The 22,005-nt window shown below is 37.4% G+C and overlaps 1 protein-coding gene across 1 annotated transcript in view; it reads right to left on the reverse strand.

Moving 5' to 3' along the window:
* Positions 1–22,005, reverse strand: part of SLC9C2 (solute carrier family 9 member C2 (putative)) — a 98,170-nt gene that overhangs the window by 24,104 nt on the left and 52,061 nt on the right. The window contains exons 13-19 of the mRNA XM_018059962.1: positions 17,921–18,018; positions 16,358–16,477; positions 9,907–10,105; positions 9,002–9,190; positions 4,542–4,691; positions 3,784–3,835; positions 1,898–2,046 (exon numbers count right to left, since the gene is read on the reverse strand). Of these exons, the coding sequence (XP_017915451.1) occupies positions 1,898–2,046; positions 3,784–3,835; positions 4,542–4,691; positions 9,002–9,190; positions 9,907–10,105; positions 16,358–16,477; positions 17,921–18,018 (957 nt within the window). The remainder of the gene's footprint in view (positions 1–1,897; positions 2,047–3,783; positions 3,836–4,541; positions 4,692–9,001; positions 9,191–9,906; positions 10,106–16,357; positions 16,478–17,920; positions 18,019–22,005) is intronic.

The raw sequence follows: 22,005 nt of genomic DNA on the forward strand, positions 1-22,005 counted from the left end.
AATTGTCCTCTAATTTTTTTTTGTTCTTTTTCTCCACTTACTATTTTCCCTGGTATATTAACTCATATTGAATTTATCCTTTTTATAATCCAATTAATAGCTGTATTCTACCCTGTCTTAATCTCAAACTTAACTGTTGATTACTATATGATTTAATGCCACATTCTCTCAAAAATTTTTTTCATGTGAGTGAGTTGCTTCTCTACATTCTTCTAGTTTTGAAGGATAAGGTTGTAGTTTTGTGGCCTTTCAGAAGTCTTCTCTGACTTCCCCAAGTAAGAGGTAATGGCTTACTTGCCTTATTCCCAGCATATCTCTTACAAATCTCCCTTATGGAACTCATTACATTGTAGTATTATTATGTTTACTTATATGTGATATGTAACTTTTGCTGATTGCCTGGATAAATGACTAAATGAAAAAAAGAGGAAGAGTGTCCATGGACTTTGAAATCAGTGTTGTACCCATTAAGTATACAAGTCTCCTCAAGAGTCATGGGACATAGTAGGTATTCAACATATATTTGTGGACAAATCAATCATTCAACAGTTATTTGTTGAGTGCCTTTTAATTAATTGCCTAATTGTTGGCTAAAGAGGTATAATTATCAATCCCAGGTTGTAAGGAGCTAGGTAATCTAGCCAATTTAGCTGAGTAAATACAACTGAGCAACTTCACTTCACTTCACTTTCTAAATAAACCTATAGGAAAAAATAAGTCTCTCTCTTCATAAGGGCTTTTGTTTATTTAACTAATGGGTATCAATCATTCAACTGAACCTTATACAATCTTCAAAGTAATAAAGGAAAAAATAGAAAAAAACACAACATGCACAGAGGTGTAACTTGAAGAAAACTAAAAAGTGGCCCTTCTCGTCCCTCTGACAGACACTAAGGAAAAATCATATTACCATTTAGTCCTGCGCCATGACCTTATAGAGACTAATGAGGCAGAATTAAAATGGGAAAAGCTGGCCTGTCCCACTCCCACTTCCCTTCCAGGGCCATGGAGAGAGGACTATGTTCAGAGAATGTCCTGAAGCACAGCCCAGGTGGTATGTGGCTAAAAAGTGCCAGGGACAAGAATAAGCATGTGACACCCAGAAACAGCTTATCATTGGAAACACAGGCAGAACGTGGGACCAGAACTTCTATTTTTCTTCTTTATGCTATGAAGCAGATAGACCCTTGTACAGGAGAGAAAAAAGCATTACTATTTGCACAATTCACAGTCTAGACAGTGGATGTGATAGCCTGGTAGAATCAAATATTAAATATTTTTTCCTCTTACAGTCTTAATTTTTTGCAAATTTGTAATTTTTCAAAAGTCCATTTATCAGCCAACCACTTAGGATGTCTCCCCTATTCCTCTCAAACTCTTCCCTCCCTGATCTCCATGTACACACACACACACACACGTGGGTCCCCTCCCACCTATGTTAAAATTATGTAATTACCACTTTCCTTGCTACAACTGCTGGGACTGGACTGCAGATATTCCACCAGTGGATAAAGAAGCAGAAAAATCTAATGAGTTTGTAAGAGAGAGCCAAAAGAAGATGCCACAGAGGGCAACCCTGACAGGAAATGGAGAAGCTGAAACCTTTCTAGGTCACTGCTCAAGTCCCTTTCTGAGGCCTGGCCATGTGGTCTGGTTACCATGAGGTCTGTAAGATATTCTGTGTCCTCATGATAAATGCTCCATTTCTTTGTGAAACCTAGCTCAGGTTGGTTCTGAACAACCAAGTGGTTTTGACATACAGGGAACCAGGTAGCAATGGCGCTAGTTGCCATTGGCATTACAAAGACTTAAACAATTACAGAGTTAACAACTGTCCTGACTCACCCTTTTCCCAGTCTCCCTAGGAATCAAGAAGTATGGGAAATTGCTTACTTACCTTATTCATCTCGACGCTCTCATATTTATCAATAATGCCTCTTGACGAAAGGAAGGTGAGGCTTTTCAGAGCTTTAGCAATCACATTCCGGATTGCCTGCTTGGTCTTCAAAGCAATGACAACATCACGACCTTCATGCTCTATGAGTCCTGAAGCAAATAAAAGTATCAATAAGCAAACAAGTCAATAACCACAATAGTAATGAATATCTGCATAACATTTACAATTTCCAAAGCATTTGCTCAATATCTTTTCATTCCTGTTTTGTATAGAACTTGTGAGGCCAGTAGGACTACAGTTATTTTCATCTTCATTTTATAGATGAGAAAATTGAAAAAAAGGCTTCCTTCACCAGTTAGAAATTCACTCCATCTTTTCCCCAAGGTATCTCCTACATATTTTCATTGTAGAACTCATTACGTGGCAGTATTATCATTCTTCCTTATTTGTCTCATCCTTCATATTGTGTAATTCTTGTTGGTTGGATGAATAAATGACTGAAAGTGTCCCTGGACTTGCACTGGTGGGTCTTTCTGAAATCAAATCGCCTATTTTTTCCTCTTCAATGAGCATGAGAAGTCATGAGATGAACTGGGAGTCAAGGCTTAAAATGCATCTGTTTCATCCTTGTAATACTAATCTTGAGTACAATGCCTGACATCTGGAAGGGACTCAGTCATTTCTGAACTGAAATAAGCTGAGCAGTGAAATGAAGGACAGCATGGTAGAAAGCACAGGAGATCTCACCTGGTGTGAGATCTAGCTCACCTCTTACCAGCCATAGGACCTCAGGGGAGTTAAACTTTCTAAGCCTCAGTTTCATTATCTATAAATGAAGACGATAGTAGTATTTGCTTCATGGAGTAGTTATAAAGATCAAGTGAAATAATACATATAAAGCCATTAACATAATTCCTGACATAATTAGCATTCAATAGTAGGTTGCAGTAACAATACAGAAACAGGCACTCTTTCGCATGACTGAATCAAGAACTCTGTGTAATATTCCATACTGACCTAAAACATAAGACAGCAGCTCCTAGGCCCCTAACCTTTCAAAGCATGGAAATAAAAACCCGCCTAATATGTGAATGGAAACAATGGGTCCTGGATTTTCTGAGACGGTGACAAAATATTCTGACCTATTGTCTCCAAATTTACAATTTCATTCATTAGACCATGCTTTTTCAGTTTTGTTAGGGAAAGTGTGATCCTCATAAATCCATATGGCATCTTACAATGTGGTTATAAAAACAAAGGGGCTTTGCTTACTTTCTTTTACAATAACATCTATTTGTTAAGGGTATACCAGGTGCCAGGCTCTCTACCAGGAACTATATTCTGGCAAACACTGAGAGCCTGGCCCACAGCCCCCTTATGAGGAAAGCAGATCTAAGAAGTTTTGTATAAAATCCTAGGGCTCCCCCGAATGTTTCAACTCAAGGAGAGTGGCAGCAGATGCTCAAAAAACGTCACCCCTCACAAACTCACTTTGTTTGAGTATCCCTGCAAAGAAAGTAGGGCGAAACAAAAACAACACTCTCTGTCATAGGTAATCGTTTGTGTGTCTTTTTCTTACAACCTTAAGGAATATGATCTTGCCACCTTAACACACTTTCTGCACTTTTCATTCTTGTTTTTATGCTCCCATAGCAAATAACAGAACTCCTCTAACTTTCTGCTATTATCTCTTGATACACTCACATCTCCCACCAGGATCTGAATTTTATGTACACCTGGCCCATTATATGTGTTCAATAAATGCTCATTGAATGAATAAATGAATGAGTCTGTGATTGAATGAAAGCATGAACTTGTCTTCCTTTTGGTTAAATTATGGGATGATAAGATGTGATTTCAGGAAATTAGATATCCCATCTACTTACCTAGTTCTTTGACAGCATCTCGTTTGTTGGTTTCCAAAATTTCATATAATTTCTGTGACAAATTAAGGAATGTATTAATTTCTAATTATACCAAGTGCATTACTGGCTTTAAAATTTGAGGGAAAAAAGCATGGTAGAAAAATCTCACTTAAATATCATTTGGGGGAGATATTTAATTCTTCTCTCTTTGTAAATTCAGCTGCTTTTCCCAGGCTCATTCTCATAGTGCAATGAATGTTGTGTAGTAGCTTACATAAGTACATAAGTATTGCACCTAATATTTCTCAGAAAAGACTAGTGTGCGCTTCATTGTGTGCCAAAGAGAATCCTCAGAGATAGCACCCCACCAGAGGATGTCCAACAGAGCAGCCAACTGGGAGTGCAAAAGCAAGTGGAATAATGAAAAATATGGTGTCAGATAGGTCATGTCTCCTACAGATAACTCCTGACATAACTGAAGAAATAGCTCCACTCGGCTAAACAATCTCTGTTCAATCATACAATTGTTATTTGCCAAATTCCCACCATGGCCGAGGCATGCTCTTGAGCTTTGAGTCTTCCTGAAGTTTGATAATCAGAGCTGAAATTTAAAGAACAGAAACTGTTCTCTGCAGCACCTCGTATCACATAATAAACAACTGAATCCCCTTCACTTGACATAATTTATCTTTTGAGTCAAATTCATGTAGAAATGGTCTTAAATTAAATCAATACACCTAAGGGATGTTTTTCCCAAATGACCAGTGCTTGTCTCTTACCTGATCTATTGACTTTCGGCTAGAAATCTGTCTTATTAAAAACTTGGTATCCTCTAGACTTTTGATATAGCCTTTTGTAATACTATACGTCAAGCTGAGGCGCTTTTTGATCTGCACATCTACAATATTTATCAGCAGTGGTATTATTATCTGGAACAATGGAGAGGGAAAAAAAATGAAAATTTGATGAGGAAAAGCACCCTTTCAGGCAGATGTTCTCAACATGCCATTTCTAACAAGCTTGTTAGAACACAAATACTGAAACATCCACTGCTGAAACACAAATTCTCAGGCCCCACTCCAGACCTGCTGAATCAGAAATGCTGGGGACAGGCCCCCAAATCAATGCTTTAACGAGTTTTCCAGGTGTTTCTATGTACACTCAAGTTTGAGAGCCTCTCTCTAAAGAAGAGAAAGCTCAATGACTAATTGGTTCTGTAGCTTTAAGGCTAAGTGCTTACCACTGCTCTTCTCTTATTCTCCATACTCCCAGTTTTCAGAAGACAAGAGAGGTCACCCCAATAACCTGGACAGCAGTTACCAACAGAATAAATCTCTCTACACCTCAGGTTCTTCACTTGCAAGATAAGGAACTTAGGGTAATCTGAGATTCTCCTTAGCTCTTAATTTCTCAAATGACAAGCTGAGCAGGAGAGTACAGTGACTAAAGGGAGAGGGATTTTTAAATAAGAACCTCCCTGGGTTCAAATACCAGCCCTCTGCTACTCACAGTGCTGTGACCTTGAACAAGTTACTTAGGGACTCCAAGGACTCAGCGTCCTCATCTGGACTATGAGGATGATAACACCTAAGTACCAGGATTCCCAAGGAGCTGCCCCTCACAAGCAATGCAATCAATCACAGAGGCACAACAGAGTACAGGGAGGATGATGAGGGGCCAAGTAACACAAGGGGAAGACGTGATCAGGAAAAGAACATCCACAGCGAAGGAATCACAAGAGCAGAGAAAGCAGAGCTTTTCTTAAACTGTTATTTTGGTTGTGAAACTTTGGGGAGAAGGAGAGATATTGAAGAGGATTTTTTAAATACAAAGTTTTATTCCATGATGCACTGGCTGATCTAAAGTAAAGTTCTTCAATATTCTTCCAGGTTTTTCAATACAGATTTGCTTTTTTTGAAAGCCTCACTCTGCTGAGACTGGCTACTAGGACACCTAACTTGATAAAGTGGAGACACGTACTTCCCAGTAATGTAACAATTTAACTAGATATGTATGTAAAGTGGTCTGCACAGATCCTAGAACACAGTAAGTGCTCAGTTAAAAAAAAAGAAGCTACTCATGATTATATTTACTTAACTGAAATTAAAAGATGCTTACTCCTTGGAAGAAAAGTTATGACCAACCTAGATAGCATATTCAAAAGCAGAGACATTACTTTGCCAACTAAGGTCCGTCTAGTCAAGGCTATGGTTTTTCCAGTAGTCATGTATGGATGTGAGAGTTGGACTGTGAAGAAGGCTGAGCACCGAAGAATTGATGCTTTTGAACTGTGGTGTTGGAGAAGACTCTTGAGAGTCCCTTGGACTGCAAGAAGAAAACCAGTCCATTCTGAAGGAGATCAGCCCTGGCATTTCTTTGGAAGGAATGATGCTAAAGCTGAAACTCCAGTACTTTGGCCACCTCATGCGAAGTGTTGACTCATTGGAAAAGACTCTGATGCTGGCAGGGATTGGGGGCAGGAGGAGAAGGGGATGACAGAGGATGAGATGGCTGGATGGCATCACCGACTCAATGGACGTGAGTCTGAGTGAACTCCGGGAGTTGGTGATGGACAGGGAGGCCTGGTGTTGCTGCGATTCATGGGGTCGCAAAGAGTCAGACACGACTGAGCGATTGAAGTGAATTGAACTGCACTCCACTAGGATTTGTCAGAGCACACTCAACAGAAATAGCAAATGGTTCACACTGTAAACAGGGTTGACTTCTGTACTAATACATCTTTAAATTTTTATTTCACTCAGAGAGACTTTTTGCAAAGTATTCCTTCTAAAATACTTATTTTACATTCATCTGCATAAGATCCCAGTGTACAAACTGATTACTTATGAAAGCCTCTACCTTCTATATTAAGACTTAGCCTCACTCTACATATCCTAGAATAGTTTGTATTATAATGAGATTATACCCTATGTGGGCACTTTGTTCTAAACTCAGCTCATAAGGAAAAAATAAATAATCAAAATTACCCCTTAAGCAGGTTTTATGTATATAACTATTAAAGTCATTCTTATGAATATTAAAGAATAGTAACATACTTTATTTCTATTCTGTATTAAGTATATATATGGTGGTGTTTTAGTCACTAAGTTGTGTCTGACTCTTGCAACCCCATGGACTGTAGCCCGCCAGGCTCCTCTGTCCATGGGATTTTCCAGGCAAGAATACTGGAGTGGGATGCCATTTCCTTCTCCAGGGGATCTTCTCAACCCAGGAATAGAACCCGAGTCTCCTGCACTGCAGGTAGTGTCCTGCATTGCAGGCAGATTCTTTACCAACTGAGCCACCAAGAAAGCCCTAAGTATATACACACTTAATATAGAATCAAGGAAGGAACAAAAAAAGGAAAGTCAACAAGCACAGGTCTGGGCATTCAGACAATTCTACCTAAGACAATTATTAAATTTCTTGGCAAATAGGGACCAGGTGGAGGATTCTAATGTCTGCCTTTCACCGTCAGGGTTTAGAGCAGTATTTTTTAACATTAAGTTTATATATCTTCAATACATACTAATAGATTTATTTAATGTAGTAAGAATTGTTGCTTATTCACTAAGTCATTTCTGACTCTTTGGCAATTCCATGAACTGTAGCCAGCCTCCTCTGTCCATGGGATTTCCTAGGCAAGAATACTGGAATAGGTTGCCATTTTCTTCTCCAAGGGATCTTCCTGACCCAGGGATGGGACCTGCATCTCCTGCTTTGGCAGGCAGAGTCTTTACCACTGAGCCACCACAGAAGCTCCCTGATAAGAATTAAGCAACTCAAAAATATGGAGTGGCAAGAGAACTCATCTAAAGCTCCCAAGTTAAAAGCCTATATTAATATCATGCAACTACATTGGAAAGACAGAAAGGAAGCTTAAGAACTGAGACTGAAAAATCTGAAGATCTACTTTCAGAATCAAAATGAGAGCCACGAAAAGAAGAAATAAAGAAATGGTCATTGTTAAGTAGTCATGTATGGATGTGAGAGTTGGACTGTGAAGAAAGCTGAGTGCTGAAGAATTGATGCTTTTGAACTGTCGTGTTGGAGAAGATTCTTGAGAGTCCCTTGGAGTGCAAGGAGATCCAACCAGTCCATTCTAAAGATCAGTCCTGGGTGTGCTTTGGAAGGAATGATACTGAAGCTGAAACTCCAGTACTCTGGCCACCTCATGCGAAGAGTTGACTCATTGGAAAAGACTCACGCTGGGAAGGATTGGGGGCAGGAGGAGAAGGGGACAACAGAGGATGAGATGGCTGGATGGCATCACCGACTCGATGGATGTGAGTTTGAGTGAACTCCGGGAGTTGGTGATGGACAGGGAGGCCTGGCGTGCTGCAGTTCATGGGGTCACAAAGAGTTGGACATGACTGAGTGACTGAACTGAACTGAACTGAACTGAACTGAAGGAGATTGAAGGCCGCAGTAAAACTGAACTTCATAGGCAGTAGGCTAAGGAAGTAGTATGTACTCTAGAGTAAATATTTTATGTTTCTGCAGAGTTATGGCTTTATGAGCAAATTTTACTAAAACTTGGAGAACTTGTTTCCAGGTTATCCTGCTTCAAGTGGTGCTATCATTTTCATTTATTCATTCAATACATAATTTAGTAAGTATTCATACAGGTGGCACTAGTGGTAAAGAACCTGCCTGCCAGGGCAGGAGACATAAGAGACACAGATTTGATCCCTGTGTCGGGAAGATCTTCTGGAGTAGGAAATGGCAACCCACTCTAGTGTTCTTGCCTGAAGAATCCCATGGAGAGAGGAGCCTGGTGGGCTACAGTCCATGGGATCACAAAGAATCGGACACAACTGAGCAACTAACACTTTCACTTTCATATACTAGGTATCATTCTAAGTTCCATCAGTAACCAAAACAAAGACCCTTACCTCGTGGAAAGTACATACAACATATAGTAAAAAGGTGGTAAATGCTATGCAGAAAAAATTAACTTAAGCAAATGAAGAGGGATCAGGGAGATAGGGTGGAAAGCTGGGAGTATGGAGGGCAGGTTGCCATTTTAGGTAGCATGGTCAGGGAAGGCTTTCTCCATGAGAAGGTGAGAGTTGAGCAATGACTTGAAGGAGTGAGAAGGTGAACCAAGCAGATACCTGTGGAGAGAGGATTCCAGGAGAAAAGACAGCTCCCTCCCTCATTTCTTCTAAAATAATGAGTTTTCTTAATTCAGTTGACAAATAGTATAGAAAAAAAACTGTTTAATGTGAAGTTTTACCTTGAGAAGAGGAAAAAATCTAATTATTCTGAAATAACCTATTATTACTGTAAACTGAATAAGAATCAAGTTGTCTGGTCTCAGTCTCACAAAGTATATACAAAATATATCAACAATTCCAATAAGCACAATAGAAAATTCCAAAGTATTCCAGTGTTGATGAAAATATTTCCTTTTCAAAATTATTATCTGTTTAGAAAACATATAGAACATAGATCATTTCACAGCAGTATACAAAGGTGGGGAAAGGGACTCTTAAAAATTAACAGTTAAATGCTCAACTACAAATGCGTTACATTCCAAAAGCTGAGTTTTAAGTCATTCATTTGAAATTCAAAAAAATCCTTTATAAATGTCTGACATCAAAAGGTATAATTGATTTAAAATATATATAATCTATTACGAAGCTGGAACACCAAAGAAAAGCAATGAACAATAGTGAATTAATTCACTGAAACACTATTAATTATAATTAAAGTATGAAACAGTATGCTGATAAACCATCTTTGAAGCATTTATCCTAAAAAGGGGTCTTCATCTTATATCATGATAAGAACCTAGCAACCTATTTTTCTTTTATTTGTTTATTTATTCTTTGTATCATTACAAGACGTATTTGAGGAAAACATCAAAACATCAAACATAAAAGAGATTTTCAATTCTCTTTTATCTGATCTTTGAGATTCTCTCCACTTTTATGATACTTTTCTTATCTGATATTCAAGACTGTGACTATTATACTGATTTCACTCGGAAAACTCAAAAAGAGTACTAAAATTCCATAATCCTATCAACTATTACAGCAAAAGGCTTCTGGTAGGAATTATTCCAATAAAATGACAAAAATAGATTCAAGCTATCTAAATTGTACTGTTTATAGGATACATTTCTATTTTAAATGGTACCTTCAATGCTGATTCTAACAGATATAAAAATACAAAATAGTAGTTTACGAATATCAGTCCTGACACATTTAATTTTCTTGCTGTTGGCCACAGATGCATTATCATAGGATAAATGTACATTATTCCTATAATATGTTCTGCATTTTCAAATTCTTCTGAAAATACAATGTGATATATAAAAATCAGAAATTTATTATGCCTGAAATAAAAGAGATCAAACAAAATGCCAGGTCACTTTAAAAGTATAAAAATTAAAATCTGAAGTTTATTTAAGTAAATATTAACATTTATTTGAAGAAAGATATAAAATAATAGATAATTAAAATTTAAAATATACTTTCTATACATAAAAATCATAAGGGAAAAAGATAAAAATATGGCTCTTGGTAATCTATATCAAGGCTGGGGAGCTTTTTTTAAAGTTAATATCTTATACTTATCATTCACATAAGTAGAAAAAACAATTTCATTAACTCTGTAAAAACATTAAGTACTGTAAATACATATTCATTTGGGAGGGGTAGTATTTTGGGGAAGGGGTGTTTTTCCTCGAGTTTCTTAAGATATAATTGACATACAGGACTGTATAAGTTTTAAAGCATACAACCTAATGATGAAATGATTATCAGAATAAGTTTAGTGAACATCCTTCATCTCATATGGATATAAAATTAAAGAAAAAGAACATGTTTTCCTTTGAGATGAGAACTTTTAGGATTTACTCTCTTATCAACTTTCATATATAACATATAGGAGTGTTCATTATATTTATCATGTTGCATATGACAATCCTAGTACTTATTTATCTTATAAATGGAAATTGTACTTTTTGACAGTCTTCATCCAATTCCACCTCCCCTACCCAGCACCTCTGGTAAGCATAAATTTAATCTTTTTTGCTAAGAATTTGCTTTGTTTTTAAAATATAATTGACCTACAACACATTAGTTCCTATTACATAACACACTGATTTAATATTTTTAGACATTTCAAAATAATAACTCCAATAAGTCTAGCTATGATATGCCACCATACAAAGATATTACATAGTTCCTGACTATATTCCCCACACTGTACATTTCATGTTTGTTACTCAATTATTTTGCCACTGGAATTTTGTACTCTTTCATTTCCCTCACTATTTCTTTCTTCTCCTAACCACTCCTTTCTGGATACTACCTATTCATTCTCTTTATCTAAGATTATTTCTCTTTCACTAAGTTTAGTCATTTGTTTTGCTTTTTAAAATCCACATATAAGTCAAATCATACAGTATTTGACTTTCTCTGTCTGATTTCACTTGGTATAATACCATCTAGGGTCATCCATTTGGCAAGATCTCATTCTTTTTAGGGCTGAGTAATATTTCATTATACAAACACATGAATATACATTTGCTGTTGTTGTTCAGTCACTAAGTTGTGTCCAACTCTTTGCAACCGCATGGACTGCAGCACATCAGGCTTCTCTGTCCTTCACTATCTCTCTGAGTCTGCTCAAATTCATGTTCATTGAGTCAGTGATGCTATCTAACCATCTCATCCTGTGCCACCCCCTTCTCCTTTTGCCTTCAATCTCTCCCAGCATCAGGGTCTTTTCCAGTGAGTCAGCTTTTCACATCAGGTAGCCGAAGTACTGGAGTTTCAGCTTCAGCATCAGTCCTTCCAATGAGTATTCAGGGTTGATTCTGAGAGAGTCATTTCCTAGGCAGGTTGATAAGACGTCTAGGGGTCCCCCAGGAGAGAGGAGTCTGGAATTCTCAAGGGGGAAGAAAGGACAAACTTTTTTCCCTCTACATTCCTTAGGATTATATAACAATAATGTATCCTGCCTGAGGACAGTCTCTGGATTAAACCTTCTGGCTAATCTGGTTATCTTAAAATGTAAATTATGGGAGTAGGTCTGGTGTGGTCTTCACAACCTCCAGTATTCTTGCCTGGAAAATCCCATGGACGGAGAAGCCTGGTAGGCTACAGTCCATGAGGTCTCAAGAAGTTGGACAAGACTGAGCAACTTCACTTTTCACTTACAACCTCCAGACATTCTTTTGATTCACTGGAGAAGCTTTCTCTATCTCCTTTATACTTTAATAAAACTTTATTACACAAAAGCTCTGAGTGATCAAGCCTCGTCTCTGGCCCCGGATTGAATTCTTCTCCTCCAGAGGCCAAGAATCCCAGCATCCTTGCATGATTCAACAACAACCTTTCAATTTCCTTTAGGATTGATTGGTTTGATCTCCTTGCTGTCCAAGGGACTCTCAAGAGTCTTCTTCAGCACTACAGTTCGAAAGCCTCAATTCTTTGGCCCTCAGTCTTCTTTATGGTCCAACTTTCACATGGGTACATGACTACTGGAAAAACCATAATATGGACCTTTGTCAGCAAAGAGATGTCTCTGCTTTTTAATACGCTGCCTAGGTTTGTCACAGCTTTCCTTCCAAGGAGCAAACATCTTTTAATTTCATGGCTGTAGCCACCATCCACAGTGATTTTGGAGCCCAAGAAAATATAGTCTGTCACTGTTTCCACTTTCCCCAGCTTTTATTTGCCATGAAGTGATGGGACTGGATGTCATGCCTATTTTATATATATATATGTCCATTCATCTTTTTTATCCATTCCTATCAATGGGCATTTAGGTTGTCTCCATATCTTGGCTATTATAAATAATGCTACAATAAACATAGGGGTAAACATATCTTTTCTAATTAGTGATCTCATTTTCTACAGATAAATACCCAGGAGTGGAAATGGTAGTTCTATTTCTAATTTGTTAAAGAATCTCTATACTATCTTCCACAGTGGCTGCACCAATTTACATTCCAATCAACAGTGCATGAGTGTTCCCTTTTCTCCATATTCTCCCCACACTTGTTATTTATCTTTTTGATAATAGCCATTCTGATAAGTGTGAGATGATATCTCATTATGGTTTTGATTTGCATTTCCATGATGATTGATGATGCTGAGCATCTTTTCATGTGCCCACAGGTCATCTGTATGTCTTCTTTGGAAAAATGTCTATTCATATTCTATGCCCTTGTTAAATCAGGTTATTTGGCTATTTCTTTTTTAATGTTCCTTGTATGTGTGCTTTGTGCTAAGCTGCTTCAGTTGTGTCCAACTCTTTGCAACCCGATGGGACTGTAGCCCACCAGGCTCTTCTGTCCAGGCTCTTCTGTTCTGGGATTCTTCAGGCAAGAACACTGGAGTGGGCTGCCATGCCCTTCTCCAGGGATCTTCCAGATGCAGGAATTGAACCCACATCTCTTACATCTCCTGCATTGGCAGGTGGATCCTTTACCACTAGCACCATCTGGGAAATCTGTTCTTTGTATAATTTGGCTATTAACCCCTTATAGAATATATTGTTTGCAAATATCTTTTCCCATTCAGTAGGTGGTTTTTTTAAAATTATTTTGTTGATAGTTTCTTTAACTGTGCAGAAATTTTTTAGTTTGATGTAGTTCCATTTATTTATTTTTGCTTTTGTTTTTCTTGCCTGAGGCCACATACACATACAAAAAAAAGTTAATAAGACAAATGTCAGTGGGTTTACTGCCTATGTTTTCTCCTAGAAGTTTTACAGTGTTAGGTATTACATTTAAATCTTTAACCCATTTTGAATTTATTTTTATGCATGGTGTAAAAGAGTAGTCCAGATTGATTTTTTTGGTTATAACTGTACAGTTTCCCCAACAGCATTTATTTAAAAAACTGTCTTTTCTTATTGCATATTCTTGCCTTATTGTCATTGATTAATTGACCATATAAGTGTCGGTTCATTTCTGGGCTCTCTATTCTGTTCTGTTGATCCATTTGTCAGTTTTCATGCCAGTACCATTCTGTTTTGATTACTGTAGCTTTATAGAATAGTCTAAAGTCAGAAAGAATGATACCTCCAGCTTTGTTTTTTCTCGATACTGTTTTGGCTATTCAGGGTCTTTTGTGTTTCCATATAAATTTTAGAATTATTTGTTCTAATTCTGGGGAAAATGTATTTTATACAGATTGCACTCAATCCATAGATTGCTTTGAGGAGTATGGTCATTTTAACAAAATTAATTCTTCCAATCTATGAACATGGTGCATCCTTCCATTTGTTTGTGTTGTCTTCAATTTCTTTCATCAGTGTCTGATAGTTTTCAAGTACAGGGCTTTTACCTCCTTAATTAGATGTATTCCTAAGTATTTTATTCTTTTTTGACATAACTGCAAATGGGATTGTTTTCTTAATTTCTCTTTTTGGTAGTTCATTGTTAGTATATAGAAGTGAAACAGATTTTTTTAAATTATTTTTATATCCTGCAACTCTACCAAGTTCAGCGATGAGTTCCAGTAGTTTTTGGTGGCATCTTTAGGATTTTTTATGTATAGTATCACATTATCTGCAAACAGTGACAGTTTTACTTCTTCCTTTCCAATTTGGATTCTTTTTATTTATTTTCTTATCTGATTACTGTGGCTAGGACTTCAAATATTGTGTTGAATAAAAGTATCAAGAGTGGACTTTGGTTTTGTTCCTGATCTTAGAAGAAATGCTTTTCACTGTTGAGCTTGGTGTTAGCTATGGGACTGTCACACATGACCTTTATGATGTTGAGGTGTGTTCCCTTTACACTCACTTTGCTGAGAGTTAAATTTTGTCAAAAGTTTTTTCCGTATCTATTGAAATTATCATATGATTTTTATTCAATTTGTTAATGTGGAATATCACACCAATAAATTTGCAAAATTTGAACCATCTTTGCATCCTTGGGATAAATCCCACTTGATCATAGTGTATGATCCTTTTAATGTATTTTTTAATTTGGTTTGTTAATATTTTGTCAAGGATTTTTGCATGTATGTTCATCAGGGATACTGGCCTATTTCTCTTTTGTGTGATATCTTTGTCTAGTTTTGGTATCACGGTGACATTGGTCTTCTAGAACGATTTCAGAGGCGTTCCTTCCTCTGCAATCTTTTGCAATAGTTTGATAGGCATATATGTTAACTCTTCTCTAAATGTTTATCTGTGAAGTCATGTGGTCCTGGACTTTTGTTTGTTGGGAGTTTAATTACTGATTCAATTTCAGTACTGGTAACTGGTCTATTCATATTTTATACTTCTTCCTGCTTCAGTCTTAGGAGATTGTACCTTTCTAAGAAATTGTCTATTTCTTCTACATTGTCCATTTTATTGGTATATAACTGTAGTGATTTCTTATGATCCTTTGTATTGTTTTTATTTCAGTTTTAACTTCTTTTTCATTTCTGACTTTATTAATCTGGTCCCTCTTTTTCTTGATGAGTTGGGCTGAAGGTTTGTCAGTTTTGTTTGTCTTTTCAAAGAACCAGCTCTAAGTTTCATTTATCTTTTCCATTGCTTTTTAGTATCTTTTTCAGTTATCTCTGCTCTGATATTTATGATTTCTTCCTTCCTATTATGTTTGAGTTTTGTCTGTTCTTCTTTTTCTAGTTCCTTTAGGTGTAGGGTAGGATTATTTAAGATTTGTCTGAAGAGCATTTTAAAAAAATCAATACTAATAATAGCACACAGGAATAATGCAAAGATTCATACATCAAAAACAAGAAACAAATCAATTTAGAGAAAAACATCAGCATTGCTTAAAATTAGGAACAGGACAAAATATTTTACTTAATAATTACTATGACATATTTCTAAAATTCTTTCTATTCATCTAAAGTAGAAATTGACAAAAAGATGTTATGTAGATATATGTCAAAACCCTAGGGTTTTAATTTTTTATATTTTTCTGTAAACTTAATAAATCAAAGACAGTAAAAAAAAAATGACCATAATTTACTATGAAAAGTATGTTAACACCCATTTAAAATTTATTAACATTAATGGTCTCAGAATCTTCTCATCTGACCTGTTTTGTTAGTAGAAAAATATTGTCTTTCTGGTCTAAAAAGTGTGTAAGTTCACAATTTATATAACAAAAGAGTCTACACAAGTTAGTAAAATACCTATCTTATGATATTTTGGACATTGGCTATAGGTGTTTATTAAGGCCGGCTGTGTTTTTCCTAATTATAGACATCAACAGAACCATCCCATGCCACAGGTGAAATTAAATTGAGAGTTAAATCTAGTCTTTGAGTTTGCTATTTCTCACCCACAAGCACCCCAGAAAAATATGAAAGAAGTCCAACATGCAATGTGACACTAAGACAAGACTATTACGACTTGAAGAACTCAAATGTAACCATCTTTTTCTTCTTTTTTTCTACCCACATTCTCCTAAAGGTGTCAATGAAATTGCTAAAACAGAATGGAAAAAGAAAAGTAAGCACTCTGCTGCTCCCCTATTCAATCAATAAGAGTTGACTGTAATATTAGTTGAGGTTTTTCTTTAGGAAAAATCAAGGTAGCCTATTTTAACAATGTAGAAAAGGTCATATTTTCAAGTACATTGCTATTAAAGGTTCACAGTACTTACCCATATAGAATAAGAGGTGTCTTATCTTTATGATATTCCAAGAAAGTTAACATGTTTTTAAACTTCACAAGCCAACTTCTAGCTCTTACATAAGTTGAAACGTCATAAATACTCATGAATCTAATAAAGAAAAATATACATACATGATGAAAACCAAGTGCTATACCTTTGGGTAATATAAAATGAAAAGTTATACTAAATATAAATATAATATACATTTATTAAATATGCCTCCATATCCACCCACCTAACCACCCATGGTCATGGAACAGAAACAATTTTAGCATGAGACTCCTAAAGTCCCTGTCCCTGAAACTTTTCTGACCTAAAGTAGAATATAATTAAAACTTCTCCAGTCCAATTCTTTGAGGTTCAGAATCAAGCTTCCTCTTGTCATGCCTTGCCTAGCCCAAGATTCTCCTTGGCCCTGAACTCCCTACATTAAGTTAAGTTGCTCAGTTGTGTCTGACTCTTTGCGACCCCATGAACTGTAGCCCACCAGGGTTCTCCATCCATGGGATTCTCCAGGCAAGAATACTGGAATGGGTTGCCATTTCCTTCTCCAGGGGATCTTCCCGACCCAGAGATCGAACCCAGGTCTCCCGCATTGCAGGCAGACACTTTAACCTCTGAGCTACCAGGGAAGGTTCCTTCCCAAACTTTATTTAGGAACTGATGCTACATCTCCCAAATATATTACCAGGCTGATGAAACGTTAACTATCACCCAGAAAGAATCTCCTAAAGTTGCTCTACCACTTTGTCTTAGAACATTCATTATTTAATGTTTACCAGAATTGTAACTGGATATCAATATATCTCTAAGATACCGAGCTTTTCCCATCATATTTAATTGCATCTATCAGTTTCATGCACACAGGCATGCTCAGCCGTGTCCAACTCTTTGTGACTCTATGGACTGTAACCTGCCAGGCTCCTCTGTCCACGGGATTCTCCAGGCATGAATGCTGGAGTGGGTTGCCATTTCCTACACCAAAGGATCTTCCCGACTCAGAAACTGAATCTGCATCTCTCATGTCTCCTGCATTGACAGGCAGATTTTTTACCACTGAGCCACCTAGGAAGCCCCTATCAATTTCATAGGCTGGATCAATTCCTCCATATCCTGCTCCACACCAGGGAGCAATTTAATAGTAGGCTCCAGGCCTTCTTACCTCCCCTATGCAATAATTAAGTGAAAACAATATAAAGACAAAAGAATTATAATCATAATTAAAACTGCGTGGGTTCTTTTTAACAGCTCCCCTTTCCTCTCATATAACTGCTCTGCTGTTAAATCTTACTCCAGAAACTCCCAATGTTATCAAACTCATGAATCTTCAGGGAGAAAAGTAAAAACAAGTAAAATAGGAAGTAGATGGATAGATGGATGGACAGACAGAGATATAAATTTTAAAAAACTGATCAATCTAAAGCAATTATCCTTCAACTAAAAAATAAATTTAAAAAAAAGATTGATCAATCTGGACACTCAGCTGTCTTCATTCTTTATCACATACCCATTCAATTTTGGAAATATCAATTAAAGAAGTATTATACTTACTTTCCTTGGATGTGGCAATAGCTTTTGGTCGCACCAATTAATGTCCGGGCTGCCTCGACACTGAGGACTCCATCATTACACTGCTTTTCAAAGCTACTCTAAACATAAAATTTTAAATAAAAATTACAAAGGACAAAAACATTAGTGAAATATACTCTACTTGACGTTTACATAGCCCTCATTATTATTATTGAACTCAGTATATGAAAATATACTTTTCAAAAACTATAGCAAGAAATAAATTTCATTCAATTTGAATATTTACAGAATATTCCATTTTTGCAAAGTACTCCCTTGGATGTTATAAAAGACACAAAGATTTCTGGCTTCAGGAAACTCAAAATCTGTACAACTCAAAGAGTTTACTTCAAGTGTTCAACATCACTAATTATTAGAGAAAAGGCAAATCCAAACCACAGTGAGGTATCACCTCGTATTGGTCAGAAAGACTGTCATCAAAAATGGCTACAAATAATAAATGCTGGAGAAATTGTGTGGAGAAAACAGAACCCTTGTACACTGTTGGTATGAAATGTAAATTGGTGCATCCACTATGAAAAACAGTATGCAAGTGCCTTAAAAAATAAAAAATAGAGCTACCATATGATCTAGCAGTCTTACTTCTGGGTATATAGGCCCCCAAACCCCAAAATTTATTTCAAAAAGATACATGCACCCCAACATTCATAGCAGCACTATTTACAATCACCAAGACACAGAAACAACCCAAGTGCCTGCTAACACAGTTGGCTTAAGAAGATATGACTATATTTTATATATATACATAAATATACCATGGAACATACATATATAATAGAATATATATATAATGAAATATTACTCAACCATATAAAATAATGAAATATGCCATTTGGAGCAACTTGGGTCATCCTAGAGATTATCCTGGAGAAGGCAATGGCAACCCACTCTAGTACTCTTGCCTGGAAAATCCCAGGGATGGAGGAGCCTGGTAGGCTGCAGTCCATGGGGTTGCTAGGAGTCAGACACAACTGAGCGACTTCACTTTCACTTTTCACTTTCATGCATTGGAGAAGAAAATGGCAACCCACTCCAGTATTCTTGCCTGGAGAATCCCAGGGATTGGGGAGCCTAGTTGGCTGCCATCTATGGGGTCACACAGAGTCGGACACGACTGAAGCAACTTAGCAGCAGCACCAGCAGCAGCAGAGATTATCAAACCAAGTGAAGCAAGTCAGACAAATATTATATCACTTATATGTGGAATCTAAAATATAATATAAATGAATCTATATACAAAATGGAAACAGACTCACAGACATAGAAAACAAACTTATAGTTACCCAAAAGGAAAGGGAGGAGGACAAATTAGGAATATGATAATCACAGATATAAACTACAATACATAAAACAGATAAGCAACACAGATTTACTGTATAGCAAAGGAAATTATATTCAATATCTTGTAATAAACTATAATGAAATATAATCTGAAAAACTGAATCACTATGCTATATGCTTAAAACTAACACAATATTGTAAATCAAATATATTTCAATTTCTTAAAAAAAATAACATGGAGTGGATCACTACATGGGATTATTGCTTTAAAAAGTAAATGTGGTAGGGCATTATAACAATGGTCCCAGTGAAACATAGCTGCCCATGTCTCTTTGTAACTAACATTGCTGCTCTTCCCTTCAAAGGCAGGCTTTTCTTTAGTCACTGAATCTGGGCTAGCTTTGGGATTTACTTTGACTAATTGAATGGGAGTGAAAATGATGTTATTCAACTTGCAGAGCCTAGGAGATAGAGGCCTTGCAGTTCCTCTTCTCACCCTGTTGGAACCCAGAGATCACCATGTAGTGAAGAACCCCAGCTCACTCTATTGGAAGATAGGAGGCCATGTGGAGGAGAACCAAAGTGCCCTGAAATACAACACAAGAAAGAAAAGTGAAGTCGCTCAGTCGTGTCCGACTCTTTGTGACCCCATGGACTAGAGCCTACTGGGCTTCTCCGTCCATGGGATTCTCCAGGCAAGAATACTGGAGTGGGTTACCATTTCCTTCTCCAGGCGATCTTCCTGACCCAGGGATCAAACCCGGGTCTGCCGCATTGGAGGCAGACACTTTAACCTCTGAGCCATCAGGGAAGCATAGTCAACTGCCAAATCTGTGAGTAAGGACATGTTGGACCCTCCAACTCCAATTGAACTAAGATGGTAGTCGACACATGAGTGGTCCCAGGCAAGACCAGCAACAAAATCATCCAGTTTGCCAACCAACAGAACTATGAGAAATACCAAATCATTGTTTTCAGCCACTAAATTTTGTAGTATAGCAAAGGCTAACCAAAACAGAAGTCAGTACCAATTGTGGAGAGTCTCCATAACAAAAAGCTAAACCATATGTTGTTAGTTTAGGGACTAGGTGGTGAGCAGAGGCTAGAAGGGCAATGAGGAGACAGGAAGTCGGAAAAGCACTGAGAAAACCGATGCAGAAGGCTGGAGGGAGGCAAATGTGCTATGATGAGCCAGCACAACTGGCAATACTGTCACCTAAGGCAACTTGCAAAGCAGAAGATAGGCCTAATAAATTTATGAATCTGGCTAAAGAGATTTCTGGATTTCAAATATTCTAGAAATAAACTTTTTGGGGGTATATAATTGCTTTACAATGTTGTGTTAGTTTCTGCTGTACAACAACATGAATCAGCCATAAGGATAAACATATCCTCTCTCTCTTAAATCTCCCTCTCACCTCCACCTGCTATCTCACCTGTCTAAGTTGTCATGGAGCACCAAGCTGAGCTCCCATGCTCTACAGCTGATTCCCACTAACTATTTTATACATGGTGGTGTATATACGTCAGTGCCATTCTCCCAGTTTGTCCCACTCTCCCTTTCCCCTCCTGTGTCCACATGTCTGTTTCTCTAAATCTGCATCTCTATTCTCGCTTTGAAAATGATTCATCTGTACCATTTTTCTAGATTCCACATGTATATGTCAATATACAAGATTTGTTTTTTATCTCTAGCTGCATGTGATAACTGGAGAAGGCAATTGCACCCCACTCCAGTACTCTTGCCTGGAAAATCTCATGCATGGAGGAGCCTGGTGGGCTGTAGTCCATGGAGTTGCTGAGAGTCGGACACAACTGAGCGACTTCACTTTCACTTTCATGCATTGGAGAAGGAAATGGCAACCCACTCCAGTATTCTTGCCTGGAGAATCCCAGAGACGGGGGAGCCTGGTGGGCTGCCGTCTATGGAGTTGCGCAGAGTCGGACATGACTAAAGAGACTTAGCAGCAGCATGTGATAATGTATCAGAAGAGAGAGGTAAACCAAAGGGTAACAGTTCAATCTGTAAGCAGATATTACAGAAAATATAAAGAGGCCATAATTGGTTTGAAAACCAAACCCATTTTCCATCTGCAGTCTCTCCAGGTGGTAAAATATCAGGGAGTGAAAATCAAATCTAGAGTTTTGCCAGTAAAATATGGCCTCAGCTTCAAGATCAAGTCAAGATTGTGGCTCAAGACCCTTGGATAAGACCACTTAGAGGTTAAAGGTAGTGCTTAGTCTACCCTCTCAAGCAGACTAAAGGCTTTCTCAGACCCATGTTGTCTGGTATGTGGTCTGTATGAAAAGGAATTACAGAGAAGAATAGACTACAATCAGACTCATTGAAAACACAGAGTTTTTAAGGAAATTGTATCAGGGTGGGCTTAAAAGACAATAAAGAGTTCTAAATGAATGGGAATTTCTATTTCTACCAGCAGAAATCAGTCTGAGAAGATCACTGTCACAAACATGGATTACATGTATGCATACTAAGTCACTTCAGTCGTGTCTAACTCTCTGTGACCCTATGGACAGTGCCTGCCAGGTTCCTCTCTGTCCATGGGATTCTCCAGGCAAGAATATTGGAGTGGGTTACCATTCCCTTTTCCAGGGGATCTTCCCAACACAGAGATCAAACCCTCATCTCTTACATCTCCTGCACTGGGAGGTGGGTTCTTTACCACTAGTGCCACATGGGAAGCCGAAACATGGGGGTTACCTCCTATGATAATAGAATGAGAACTAGGTCATATGCCCAGCTG

Source organism: Capra hircus, chromosome 16, assembly GCF_001704415.2.
Source record: "Capra hircus breed San Clemente chromosome 16, ASM170441v1, whole genome shotgun sequence".
NCBI classification, from domain to species: Eukaryota; Metazoa; Chordata; class Mammalia; order Artiodactyla; family Bovidae; genus Capra; species Capra hircus.